Source organism: Moschus berezovskii, chromosome 24 (genome assembly GCF_049115385.1).
Source record: "Moschus berezovskii isolate FMDL1 chromosome 24, NW_MosBer_1.0, whole genome shotgun sequence".
Taxonomy (NCBI): domain Eukaryota; kingdom Metazoa; phylum Chordata; class Mammalia; order Artiodactyla; family Moschidae; genus Moschus; species Moschus berezovskii.
In genome coordinates, this window is record NC_142483.1 from 13,277,106 (window position 1) to 13,290,962 (window position 13,857).

General features: G+C 48.9%; 1 protein-coding gene across 4 annotated transcripts in view; it reads left to right on the plus strand.

Moving 5' to 3' along the window:
• CACNA1D (calcium voltage-gated channel subunit alpha1 D) overlaps positions 1 to 13,857 on the plus strand; it is a 342,532-nt gene that overhangs the window by 300,001 nt on the left and 28,674 nt on the right. For 3 of the 4 annotated variants that reach the window (XM_055414081.2, XM_088831939.1, XM_055414079.2), the window contains 8 exons: positions 1,981 to 2,109; positions 4,364 to 4,429; positions 6,394 to 6,485; positions 7,835 to 7,994; positions 8,605 to 8,732; positions 8,868 to 8,964; positions 12,238 to 12,340; positions 12,655 to 12,756. In XM_055414081.2, coding sequence (XP_055270056.2) covers positions 1,981 to 2,109; positions 4,364 to 4,429; positions 6,394 to 6,485; positions 7,835 to 7,994; positions 8,605 to 8,732; positions 8,868 to 8,964; positions 12,238 to 12,340; positions 12,655 to 12,756 — 877 coding nt within the window. Of the gene's footprint in view, positions 1 to 1,525; positions 1,571 to 1,980; positions 2,110 to 4,363; positions 4,430 to 6,393; positions 6,486 to 7,834; positions 7,995 to 8,604; positions 8,733 to 8,867; positions 8,965 to 12,237; positions 12,341 to 12,654; positions 12,757 to 13,857 lie in introns of all 4 variants that reach the window. The other variant, XM_088831938.1, reaches the window with a different exon arrangement.

Genomic DNA, 13,857 nt, shown 5'->3' on the forward strand with positions numbered 1-13,857 from the left:
TGTTTTACGCACACTTGGTCTCCTTGAGCGCACACACACACACACACATACCACCTCACAGCCCAGCTGTGTGGGTGAGACTGGAGCCCCCTGCACCTAGCCCTGAGGGAGATGGTGTGGGAAAGCAGGAGAACTTTGGTAAACGAAGTCCTTCATTTGTTAAAGTCATGAGTTAAAAACCATCCTCTGTCCCTTTAAGGAGATACAGTCTCTTTTGAGGTGAGATAATAGAAGGAATGTAAAAAGAGCATCCCAGCTGAAGCAGGGACCCCTTCCTAGCCCCACCAGAACCTGTTAGTCCTGGCTTCATAATCTCATTGTTAATTTCAGTTGTGAGGTGTTGTGCCTTATATTTTATGAATTTTACAGAGTTTTAGTTTTGGTCTTAGGAGGCAGCTGTAAACAAGAGTGAGCCTTCAGAATGGAGTTTTTCCTCTCCCAGTATCTCCAGGGATGAGAACCCAGATTGCTGTGTGCATCCAGGTGTGCACGCACATCCCTTAGCTGTACAGACATGCCGTGCAGAGAGGCTCCCTAGAGGCCTGGAGAGCGCCCAGCAGTTCATGGCCCCCCAACCAGAAGAGCACCCTTCCTGTGCTGGCTGCCCGGTAGCCCAGCCGCTTCAGCAGAGGTGACCCCACTGGAGGGAAGGCTGGCAATTCCCAACTCTTGTTCAGCCATCGTTGTTGAATTTGAAGATACCTCCTGATATTTGTGAGTTGGCTTACAACCTCTTTGCATCCTCATAATCACTTACTGACCCTCTGATAAGTGCCAGACACTGTGCTGGGCACTGACTAGAATGAGGTGAGGTCCTTGCCCCTGGGGTTCCCAGCCTGAGTGGGGAGGCAGGTGAGCACAGGGCAGCAAGGGCTGGGATTCTGCATCCTGGGGACTGGAGCCCAGCCAGACCTCAGGTGAGGCAGTGCTGAAGAAGCCCAGGGCATGCTGGTGCTAGGCTGAGTTGTCTAGAGCCAAGCCTTCTCAGTGGGGCCGTGACAGCTTCAGGGGGTAACCAGCCCCTCTCCTGTGTGCTCCAACTCAGCCCCACCTAATTCTGTGGGCCTAGGAGCAGAGTGGAATCTGGGAGGTTTGAGGACCACAGGCAGCTTCCACTCAGTTTTCCCTGTTTGGTAGAGTCATCCTGTTCCCCAGGGTTAGGAGTGGTTTCCCTCAGAGCAATTCGTTCCTCAGACCCACTAAGAAACTAGAATCCCACCCTGCATTTCTGCGTGTGGGGACACCTGAGGTCTTGCAGCGTTGTCTTCTACTGGACGTCTGTCAGCCTCGGAACATCACGTCCTGGGGTATGGGTTGGCAAGTAATGTGTCCGAGCTTGTGTCAGTGGCTGCCAGCCCTCAAGTCCAGCCCCAGGCAGTGCCGTGGCATTTCCTCAGGGAGGGAGCACGTGGGTTCTCCTGAGACACAAACCACAGAATGTTTAAACGCGGGGAGGGGCCGTTCTCCTGAACCCCAGCTTCCTTCCCAGTTCATTAACGCATTTTCAATCTTTGATTTCTTAAAGCCAACTGAAAGTGAAAATGTCCCTGTCCCAACCGCTACACCTGGGGTAAGATCAGTGACTAGTCCCCAGGGGGCTGGGTCTTTCCCTTGAATTTTTTTGGCCATGTCGAGTCCTCCACTAGTTGTTCTGTATTCTCCACAATTATCCTTCCGGAACAGCGTCTGCAGTGGTGTGCATTCATCATCAGTGTCCAGTTCTCTTGGCCAGCCCAGCGTCCCCCTCTTAACACTCTAGACCACGTGGATATGCATGTGCTGTGTGGGCTCAGTTTCCCAAAGCCCTGTGTTAGCATGTGACTTCTCCTTTCATATCATGCTTTGTGAGGTGCAAAGGCCCTAGAAACACATCTTTAATTCTTACCTCCGCCACCTCTGTGTGCATCTGTTGCTGTTTTTCTGAAAGTGTTGCATGTTCTACTTTCCATTGGGTTTGACCTCTCCATGATAACCCTTCAGAACTCTGAAGAGAGCAATAGAATCTCCATCACCTTTTTCCGTCTTTTCCGAGTGATGCGATTGGTGAAGCTTCTCAGCAGGGGGGAAGGCATCCGGACGCTGCTGTGGACTTTTATTAAGTCCTTCCAGGTAAGAGCCATGCCAGGGGCTTCTTTGTCTTTGAAGATCATGTGTAAGTCGGCGGTTGTCCCCTGTCGTGGAGGATCCACCCTCCCTTCTGCAGGACCACTGTGGCCATCAAGGTCCATGGAGGACATAAAACGCGGAAGAGGCCTGCCCAGCATTGCTTGGGAAAATCACTTAGGATGACTTGCTTAAGGAAGCAGAAGAAAGAACAGTAAGGACCCGCAGCTGAGAGCTCAGCAGCATTTCCAAGATGGATAGTGATACAGGGCTCCATGCCCCTCAGTCCTCCCCAGGATACCCAGGGTGAATGGTGATGTCTGAGAGAGGGAGGGTCCAGCCGATCCCTGGAAGCGTCGTAAGGCTGCCACAGGCCAGTCCGGTGGCTGATCTATTGATCGATACAAGGTCAGAGACCAACTGGCCTGGGCCAGCACACCATCCCCTATCCTGGGTTATCCTGTGCCTGGCAGGATTGCATAGTGGAGGGCATCTGGGTATGAGCCGGGTCCCCTTTGTCAGCTGTACTCTCCAGGCTGTTCCAAACAGAACCCAGCTTCTCCTGCACCTTCCAGCACCCCTCACCAGATATTCCAGTCTTTCAGATTTACTCCACTGGGAGGGGCCCAGATTCTTATCCAGACGTACACCACTTGGGGAGCTTGTAGATGCACACAAACATTAGAAAATAAGTCACGGATCTTCATTTCTTTATCTTTTGACAGTTTTTAATTCAAAAGCTATAAATGCTCACATTAACAAATGAAGTTATCCAAAGCTACACAGAGAACAACCTACCCCCACGTCTCAAGTAACTGTTGTTAATATCCCAGGAGACATTTTTCCACAGTGGGCAGATTTTTAACATGTAAAGAGGAGAAGGTGTGCATCTGGGGAAGGTCAGTCCAGAGACTTGAAGGAAATTCACAAGTCCTGTTGGGGAAAATGAGGTTGTGGAAGGAGCCGGGCTGTGGCTCTGAGAGAGGCAGGGCCAGTGGGGGTTCCAGGCAGGTGAGCTTCGGTCCTGGAAAGGGATTAAAGCCTAGACTGTTGTTATTAATGCAAAGCACCAATGTTTGTGACTGAGCTGCTATAAAGATAGAATGATTCATGCAGTAATGTCTTTCGTCCTTTTTAAAAAGGTTTTGGTCACTATAGATAAATTCATGTCACTGAGTAGCGGACCGTAAAAATTGAGAAGCTGTGCCAGCAAAATTCTTCAACACTTATCTAGGGAGAAAATGCATGTTGGTATGGCAAGGACAGCCTGAAACTAACCCTGTGGGGCTGTTAACCAGCCCAGCTGTCACAATGGTGCAGCTGCTCTGGGCCAAGCTGGCAGTCACAGGCCCAGACCTGGCACAAGTCGGGAGGCTTTTTAGTCACTGGCTTTCTGATGACCTTTCTCAGATAGGAGAACAAGTGGAGGCTTTATGCGTGTGAGCTTGGCCTTAACAATCTGGGCACTCCCTGGAGGCATGCTGAGCACGTGGACATATTCTGTCACCTGAGATGAGGGAGAAAAGCATTTGAGGCGCCTTGGCTTAAAAGACCAGGGGTCTGTCTGACCTCACACCCATGCTTTTATTTGATGTTCCTAAGGAGAGCCCAGGCTTAGCCACCATAGGGCTAGCTCCTTTTCTTCCCTGTTCCAGGCCCCCAGCTCTGCATTTCTTTCAAAAAAGGTGCATTTTAAGAAAAGTGTCTTGCTTTCTACAGCCACAGCCAAAAAGTAGTTCTTCCCCTCTGACCCGGTAATTCTACTGCTAACACTCCACTCTAAGGAAGTACTTCAGCAGATGCAAGGTGATTTTGCATAAAGATGTTCCTTTGAAAAATAGCTGCTTGCTCCCACTGCAAACACACCCACAAAAGAAGGAAGCAAGCAGTTTGGAATCATTTGATCAATGATAGTAGTTTCACAAAGGAATCCAACAGTAAATTTAAGCATTATTCTGAGAGGTAACACTATTTAAGAGTAGGACACACTGTTGATGACCGTGGCCAGCACATTATGCCTGCAGCTTTGTAACCCAAGGTATATGGGCTGCTGTCCTCAGGGCTGAAGCTGTGCTGCTGCGCTGGGGTTTACAAAGCTCTTCCACACTACTGATGTCCTTTCAGTATAGCATGGAAAAGAATAGAGGGTGCACCCTATGTGGGCCTTCAGTTTCTCCCCTCCCTCCCTCCCCCCACCCCGAGCCATCAGTGCCTCAGGGACAGGATGCTCACACTGACCCAAGTGCTTTCTGTCTTCCAGGCGCTCCCGTATGTCGCTCTTCTCATCGCCATGCTGTTCTTCATCTACGCAGTCATCGGCATGCAGGTACGCTCCAGCACCTCTCCCCGGATCTCTTTGCTGCATCGCCCCAGCATGCTGCACTTGGGACAGGTGGGCTGGAAAGGCAGGTCGTGGTTTTTTAGCCAGGCTTGGCTGCTAAAGAGCCATATGGTTGAGAAAGACTTGGCCCTGCAGGAGAGGGCTTGTACCAGCAAGAGCCCCAGGCTTAGAAGGGTGTGAGGAGGTCAGAACATGTCAGGGGAAGCTGGGTTTAGGCACTCCCCACCCCCGATCTGTGTCTGAGGAGAGCCAACTGATGGAGAAAACCCACAGTTGAGTGTAGCCATGGCGAGTGCAGTACTGAAAGAAGCCATAGTTGTCTTGTGTTCTGTACCACGTTGCTAAGAGGATTCTGAGTGATACTAGAGTCTGTTTATCATCTGAAAGCATTTCAGATGCTGGGGCTGAAGTGAACCATTATCTTGCCTCAGAAGCGCCCCTCTAGAAAGAAGCATGCAAGCAAGCCCTTCTGTGACCTGGGGGCTGCTCTCCAGCCCCTGGTGAGGAGTGAAGAGGGGACAGGAGCTCACTAACATCTGAGCCCTAACATGAAGTGGCCGGGTTGGGGCAGAGCCTCTGTGGGGAGAGGGAGGTGGAGGAGTCTGTGGTCCTGGACACCGCCTGCCCCGGAGTCTTTCTGCCTTGCTCTCCACTGGTTCAGGTCAGGGAGTGCTGTGATGAGAAGGAGGAGACGTATTCCAATAGCAGAGACATGGTGGTCCCTACTTTTGTATTAAAGCAGAGAAGCATGTACAAGTCACCAGGACTCACCAGGGTTTTTACTTGTTTATTGAGGGATCATTGCTTTACAATCTTGGTTTGATTTCTCCATATATCAACATGAATTAGTCATAGCTGTACACATGTACCCTCTCTCTTGAACCTTCCTCCCACATCCCAGCCTTTCCCACAGCTCTAGGTTGTCACAGAGCCCCGCTTTGAGTTCCCTGAGTCATACGGCAAATTCCCACTGGCTGTCTGTTTTATGTATGGTAGTGGATATGCTTCCACGCCACTCTCTGCGTTCATCTCACCCTCTCCTTCCTCCACCACCGCCCCTGCACCGCCCTTGTCCACAAGTCTTTTCTCTGGGTATGCGTCTTCATTGTTGCCCTGCAAATAGGTTCGTCAGTACCATCTTTCTAGATTCCATATCACCAGGGTGTTTGAATGCAGCGTCAGTGTGCTTGAGCCCCTGTATTTCAGCGGCTTTTGGTGCTCTGGGCCCTGAAAGGTCTTTTATGCCATAACGTCCTCGTGTAAAACTGAAGTGTTAGAGAGAATGGCAAACCACATCACACATACCACCCTGTGTTCACTAAAGAATCTTTGCTGGGCATCAGGCGCTTCCTAAACGTCAGTCTGCTTCTATGATCTCCGTGAGTGAAGCACTCAGTAACTCCTCCTGGCCCTTACAGCAGAGCCCGCCAGCCCCCCGTGCCTGTCCACAGCCTGTCCTTGGTCTGTCTGTCACGCTCACTTTGGCTTCATTTCCTGGAGTACCCAGGCCATGTCGCTTCTGTTCCTTTGCAGGCCTTGCACCCTCTGCCTGGAGCACCCTTTGCCCTCCTTGTCGCCTGACTGGCTTCTCCTTACCCTTCAGTCCAGTCCTTAACCTCACCTCCTGGAGGCCTTCCCTGGTGCCAGCCCCCAGCCTCAGGGATCCCCTGAGCCTGTTCTGTGCTTCCCGTGGGGCTGGACCAGCTGAACTCCCATTGGGAGGGCTGCCTGTCTGGTTATTTCTGCATCCCTTCCCCAGGGTAGGAACTTGCTGAGCTGAGGATGTGCCCAGTGGTTAGAACAGAGCCCAGCACATCTCAGTGGGATGAATCAAGTGCCAGGCATTTTGGGTATTGACTGAACTTGAGTTCTAAATTCACATGTGGAGGACGTTTTTTTCTCCATATGATAATTTTTTTTCTTTTCCCCCTATCAATTTCTCTCTCTAGATGTTTGGGAAAGTGGCCATGAGAGATAGCAACCAGATCAACAGGAACAATAATTTCCAGACCTTTCCCCAAGCGGTGCTGCTGCTCTTCAGGTGACCGAGTCCAGTCCCGAGCAGGTGTCTCAGGCTTTGGGCTCCAGAGCAAAAGAGGACCCGGGTTCTTAAAGCAGTTGGGTCCTGATGGTTTTTTGTATTTGTTTTGTATTCTTACATGGACATGGTAGCATTTTAGTCACAGAGTAATTTTGCTGGCTTTTGGTCATTCACATTGTGATTGGCTTAAGGTTCTCCACTTGGGAATGAATGAGTAGGTCAGCTGAGCCACTGGGAAAGTTTGGAGTATATGCTCACTCATGGGCCCATGCACTCAACCAGGAAAATGAAAATTTAGCAGGAACATGGAGGCCTTTTGCACAGTGAGAAGCATCGTGAGATGCACAATTTCAAGCTGTATGGGATTGTTTTTAACTCTTTTTAATAATTTTGTAAACAGAGTGCCTTGAAGTGTGAGAACTTTCTAGAAACCATACAAATAACTCCTATTGACTCGAGTGACTGGAAAGCAAGTTCTTTTTAAGTTAGTTTCCAGTTCTTTTCTTTCAACAGAATTGAACAGGGAATCTAATCAAGCTGTCAGATGTTCAGTTCAGTTCAGTCGCTCAGTCGTGTCCGACTCTCCGCGACCCCATGAATCACAGCACGCCAGGCCTCCCTGTCCATCACCAACTCCCGGAGTACACTCAAACTCATGTCCACAGAGTCGGAAATGCCATCCAGCCATCTCATTCTCCGTCGTCCCCTTCTCCTCCCACCCCCAACCTTTCCCAGCATCAGAGTCTTTTCCAGTGAGTCAACTCGTCGCATGAGGTGGCCAGAGTATTGCAGTTTCAGCTTTAGCATCAGTCCCTCCAATGAACATCCAGGATTGATCTCCTTTAGAATGGACTGGTTGGATCTCCTTGCAGTCCAAGGGACTCTCAAGAGTCTTCTCCAACACCACAGTTCAAAAGCATCGATTCTTCGGCGATCAGCTTTCTTCACAGTCCAACACTCACATCCATACATGACCACGGGAAAAACCATTGCCTTGACTAGACGGACCTTGGTTGTTAGGTTGCTAAAAATAATAATCATTTAAAAATTATAGTGTAAGTATTTAAAAGAAGACAGTAAGACAAACATCTCTTTATACGAAAAGAATTGATGTGCTTGTATCCAGTGGTTGATGCATATCAAAGGGAGTTGCAGCAGGTCCTCCATTTACTGATACAAGTTGTATTTGAAAATAAAGAGGATTTTCAATTTAGGAATTTTGGCTAAATCAAGCTGCCTTCCTCCCAAATTACTTAGGTTTTGATCTAATTGAAAAATATGTTTTCTTAAAATTTCTTGAGGTCTAAGCCTTACATGCCTTCTTTCTTTCTTTGCTTGATCCGAAAAAGGTGTGCGACAGGGGAGGCCTGGCAGGAAATCATGCTAGCCTGCCTCCCGGGGAAGCAATGTGACCCTGACTCGGATTACAACCCTGGGGAGGAGTACACATGTGGGAGCAACTTCGCCATCGTTTATTTCATCAGTTTTTATATGCTCTGCGCATTTCTGGTAAGCGATCGGAATTGCTGCAGACAGCCCTGCGCTCATCTCATAGACAGATATTCAGGTAGCATTTGAGATTCAGACCAATGATATTGCCCCATCAAACAGCTGTGGGCTGTCTTATGCTGACGAGCGCTCTAGACCCCACTGGACAGTTGAGGTTTTTGCCGAGTGAGACCTGTGTTAATATAAGCACCTTTGTTGTAGTAGGAATTTTGGTGCTCACTAACCGGCTTCACCACTCTGGTTTCTTAGGGCTGCTGGTTCTTTTATAAAAATCTCAAAGCCACTGCACATAGCAGTGACTTAAGACAGTGAGTTATTTGGTACAAATTATAAAACTCCAGTGTGTTTCAAAAGATCAGACAATACCTACCCGCCCCCTGACCCCCTGCCCCGGGGACTATACCCAAACCATTTGTGAAAGCTGGAAACCTGCTTTTTCTTAATCATTCTTTAGAATGAAAGTTTTTCAGCCTTTCTGGGAGAAATGGGTCCAAATGTCTCGTGACCCTTATAATCAGGAAGCACTCACTAGGATTGAACCCAGCTACTGAAGCGACTTAGCAGCAGCAACCTCACTGCACCTGAAACTCCCCTCGATTGGCTTTTACAGATCATCAACCTCTTCGTGGCTGTCATCATGGACAATTTTGATTATCTCACCCGGGACTGGTCTATTCTGGGGCCTCACCATTTAGACGAATTCAAACGGATCTGGTCTGAATATGACCCTGAGGCAAAGTAAGTGGAAAAGAATTCCGTCTGGCTTGTATGAGCTGTTTCTGGGTGTTGGCTATGCTCCTTGGGAAAGGTGGGATGGACCGCAAGCCCGGATGAGTGGTGCTGCCCTGCCCTCACACTGTACTTTGCCTCCAGGGGAAGGATCAAGCACCTGGACGTGGTCACTCTGCTCCGCCGCATCCAGCCTCCCCTGGGCTTCGGGAAGTTGTGTCCACACCGGGTAGCCTGCAAGGTGAGAGTCTTGTTGGCGTGCCTGAAGGCATCTTATAGGGACTCCCCGCTTTAGTCAGCACTGATTAACTTAGGTTCTATAGAGCCTGCCATCGGGTGCTGGGGTTTGCTGAGATGAATGTTTTGTGGTTGCCGTCCGTGAGGAGCTCTTAAATGTATAACTCTCAAGTCACCCTTTCAGCCAATGGTAAGATTAGGAAGGGAATTATGTAGTTTGTCACTGGTTGGGAGAAGGGAATGGTGACACTTGCATCAGGTTCAGCAGGAGAGAAGTAGGAGTTTGTCAGAGTGGAAAGAGCATCACAGAGGGGCCAGACAGGGAGGCAGAAGAACAAGGAGTGGCTGGTGTGGCTGGGACACGAGAGAAGGTGGCAGAAGGCCTGAGGCCCAAGCTGAGCGTAGCTGCACGAAGCCCTCTGTGTCATGCTGAGTCTCACGGAAGGAACATGAGTAGACGTCCGTTCTAGAAAGTTGCCTCTAGGCAACAGAGAGGTGAACTGGGGACAGGAGAACAGCCAGGAGAGCTGTTGCGTTATCTCACTGTGACATATAGCAAGAGCCAGAGGGAGGGCAGTGGGGGTGGGCATGGAGAGGAGGGGCTGGCTGAGGGATCTGCTTCGGGAGTAGAATGGAGAGGACTTGGTGACCGGAACATCTCCTCCCTGCTGTGATTGTGCACATGGCGACCCTCTGCTACCAGAGCTCCCTTCCCAGCGAGCGTGCATCAAGCGGTGGCTTCTCAGGGATGGCTTCAAGTCTCTTGCTGAAACCACACTGTTTATCAGGTGGGACTTGAGCCCATCTGCACCTCAGATTGAGACTTGAACCCACAATCCCTGCCTTAGGAGGGGACTCGAACACACTGTCTCTTAGTTTAAACCACTCATCTGGGCTTACTGAAACTCAGGTTGTTTTGTCTCGATGTGGAAAGAATTCAATATGAGGCAGAGTGGCTGGCGAAGAGTGAGTTTATTAGCATAGGATGCTTGTGAGAGATATAGGGGGCAGGCAAGGGAGCGCAGCCCTGAGAGTAGAGAGGTTTACAATTTTTATAATCAAAGGAAAAGTAGAGGAGAGAATATCCCCTTCTTCCTCATTTTTAGGTAGATATCAAGGCTTATACCCTTAGTTCCTCTTTTAACCTTTTATGGTGTAACCAGGGCCATCATGGTGGTGTTTAAATCATATGTTTATTAACGAAATGGTGGTAATATACACTAAAACGAGGTAATTGATCTCAGGTTTTGGTGTAATACCCCCTTTCACCCAGTTTCTTTCCCTTTCACCTATATTCCCGTCATGGCTACATGCAGATGTGCTGCTCTCCAACTCCCTGACTTGGTGTCATAAGACTCAGGTCCCATATCTACTGCCTGATACTTTACATATGTACATTGTTGCTTGGTTACTGGTTTCTCTTCTTGAGTGACTGAAGACTTGCAACAGTCTCCCAAGCTTGCTTAGAATTCCCTTCTGTCTTCAATACCCTAGCGGGACAATTAAGCCAAGTATTTAATTATCCTGCTCCATTCCTATCACCACCTCACCCCAGTCCTGACGTTTTCACATCAGACCGTGCCCTCTGTGAGCTCTCCTCGAGATCTGGTTTATTTTGGTAGAGTTCATGTCAAACCACCTGGAGTCAGCTGTAGAAACAGAAAAGGACCCCTCACTTTTTAGAGGAGAAATGTGGGGGTTTGTCTGTTGAAACTGCCGTGTAGAAATCCAGCCAGACTGTGCAACATCTGGTCCCCTCTTCCCACAGATCTGATGGGATTCAGGATCAGGGGTTCACCTTACCCTCACAAGGGTGCAAGGCTAGCTCTAGACAGAGCCACAGTAAAGAGTGGTGTCTACAGTGTATTTCAGGCTTTCAGAGAAATCTGAGCGAAACTCATTGATTGTGCCCTGCCCTGGAAGTCCAGAAAGCTCCATTGGCAAGTCCTTGGGCTCCTTGCCCAAGTCTTTGCTTCTCCTCGTCCTGGACTCTGGATGTCAGCACAGAGAATAAGCCATGGATGTTGATTTTTTCCCGTAGATTTCACAGCACCAGGCTCTTTTCTGCTTTCCAAGAACAAGAGGAGTTGTAGCTCATGGCTATTGTTTTATGTTTGCGTTTGCAGACCCTTTTGTGTAAAGGATCTAAGTAAGGACCTGTGTAAGTGAAAGTGGACTACTTTGTGCTCTAAGGACAAAGCAGTTTGCTGATTCAGAAATTTACCAGGAGATGCGAGTAAATGTGCAGGCTGTCCGAGGAGAAGGAAATGGCAACCCACTCCAGTGTTCTTGCCTGGAGAATCCCAGGGATAGAGGAGCCTGGTGGGCTGCCATCTATGAGGTCGCACAGAGTCGGACATGACTGAAGCAGCAGTCCAAGTAAATGTGCAGGCTGTCCTGGGACTAGGAATTCAGGTGGGGTGAATGCTGGGTACACAAGGTTGCAGTCCATTGATAGGGAGGAGGAAAAGGTTTTAACATTTTTCTTTTGGGACACATTGTCAGTCGAAAGTAAGAAATGTGAAACTATTAGTAATTCTAAGTACCGCTTTTTTAGCACTTACACCTGCCGGGCACCCAGCTGAAGTGTCTGTGCCCTTCGTGTCTACGATATCCTTTAACCTTTGCACAGCATTTGGCTGTGGGCGTGTCATCTGCATCCGCTGGGGCCAGAGAGGGTGTTTTCTCTCATGCTAGTCCTCTCCAGCTCTCAATGCAGGTGTTACAGGGGTAAAGAGAGAAGACAGGAGCAGGATGTTGGGGATCCAGCTCTGCAAAGTCAAACCCTCAGAGGAACCACATGGACTTGTACAAAACACTCCACAGTGGCCTCTCCAGGGAAGGGTCCTTGAAGGACACTCCCCAAGTTAGGAAAAGTAATGGACTTCACTGGTTGAGGACCTTTGTCTCAGACGCTGTGCCTGGCTCATCATACCTGGTATATCGTTTTACCCCCACACAGCCTTAAAGATGTGTCCAGAATGGAGGCTTGACCCCAAGACACAGGGGTGCCAGCTGATGAGAAGGGGAGAGAAATGCATAAACAGTAGGGGACTAAACAGTTTTAAAAAAACAAAACGGTATCTTCTGAGTGCCAGCATTTGTGCTTGGTCATCTCAGAGCCCCTCAAATGGTAGGTGCCCCTCAGTGGCCATTAACTTGAATCAAGGAACCGTTAGAAAGGAGATGGAGAGAATAAACAGAAAATAAATGGAATGGACTGCAGCTGTCATCCGTTGTTTGCATTCTATCAAGGGACTTTTCTTTCTGTTTACAGAGACTGGTTGCTATGAACATGCCACTCAACAGTGATGGGACAGTCATGTTTAACGCAACTCTGTTTGCTCTGGTTCGAACGGCTCTTAAAATCAAGACTGAAGGTGAGCCCTCCCTGGAAGCAGGACAGGTGGGAGAAGAGAAGGGGGAGGCCATATCCCACCTTGATTCTCACGTCAACCTCTTCTTGTCAGAAGGCCACCCACCGGGGGGCGGGGTGGTGCACGTAATCAGGAGGTCTGTGCTGGGCCCGCTGGCCAGGCCAGCCTTCTCCACCCTTCTCACCTCTCTTCATGCGTCACTTTGCCCCAGAAAGCTGAGAGGTGACTCGTGCCACCGGCAGCTCTGGTGAGAACAGAGGGGCGTTGCAGGGGAAAAGAAACAAGGCTCACTTGCCTCTCTTGCATTTTGAATCCAGGCAACCTGGAACAAGCTAATGAAGAACTCCGAGCTGTGATCAAGAAAATTTGGAAGAAAACCAGCATGAAACTACTTGACCAAGTTGTCCCTCCAGCTGGTGGTCAGTGCAATTTATTTCCTAAGTAACTCTTGGCCAACATGTTGGTTTCAGTGCTAGTCTCCAGGAATCCCAGTGTGTTTGCAGAAGGCTTGAGGTACCAGCCAGAACACTGAGGCTAACAGCTAAAGAAGGCCCTTATGGCCATCAGTATAATGATTTGGGGTAACGTGAAGACCATTCCAGACAAAGGAGAGGCTTCAGTGAGAAGGAAACTGAGACCCAGATGGCTGAAGCAGGGGTTCTTTGGTGGGTGGAGGAAGTCGTGTTAGGAGAACAAGCTTTCGGCCTCAAAACCAAAAGCCTGTATTTGGGGGGTGGGTGGTGGTTTGCCCAAAATGAAGTACTTAAAACTAGTTTCCATATATCCTTCAACATGTTGTTGAAAACTTCTCACAAAAAAAAAAAGCTTCTGAAAAATGGTGTTTTTGAAATGTTCTTACTAAGACTAGATCTATTACCCAAACGTCCCTTTACTTAGAATTTAGAGTAGAGATGGAACTAACAGGCATGCTTATTTCTTTTTGTTGTTTATCGTAAAATAACCAACTAAACTTTTCTCAGACTTATATATATATAACGCATATATATATAATCCAGATACTGTTTTTCCATTTTTGTTTAAGTACACATTGACTTAAAAGTGGAGGTGGTTGTGTTTTGACTTTCATTTTCGAGTTTTAAAGGTGCAGGATCCGTCTGCTCAGTGCCAACACACCGGGCCTCTACCCCCTCAGCCCCGGGTGTGTTAGAAATGTTTGGTGTGTTTTGTAACAAACTGAACTGTGTCACTCCCAATAGGGCTGGCTCAGGTCTGGAAGCTGAGTCTGGAACCCCAGGCCAGGACAGTGGCCTCTCCTTTTGAGAAAGTGACAACCTCTGGATCCTGGGGAATAGTGCAGCTTGCTGGCCAGCTCTGTTCCCCACATGAAGCCAGAAGCACTGTGAGCTCTAGTTGCTGGAGGGAGCCACCCAGAGCTGGCAGGACCAACAGCTCAGAGCTGGGAAAGAGGACCCAGCAAGAAATGATTAAGGGAAAGCATGCAAAACAAAACACCAACAGAACCAAACACCAACGGAACCAAACAAAAACTCCCACCCAGA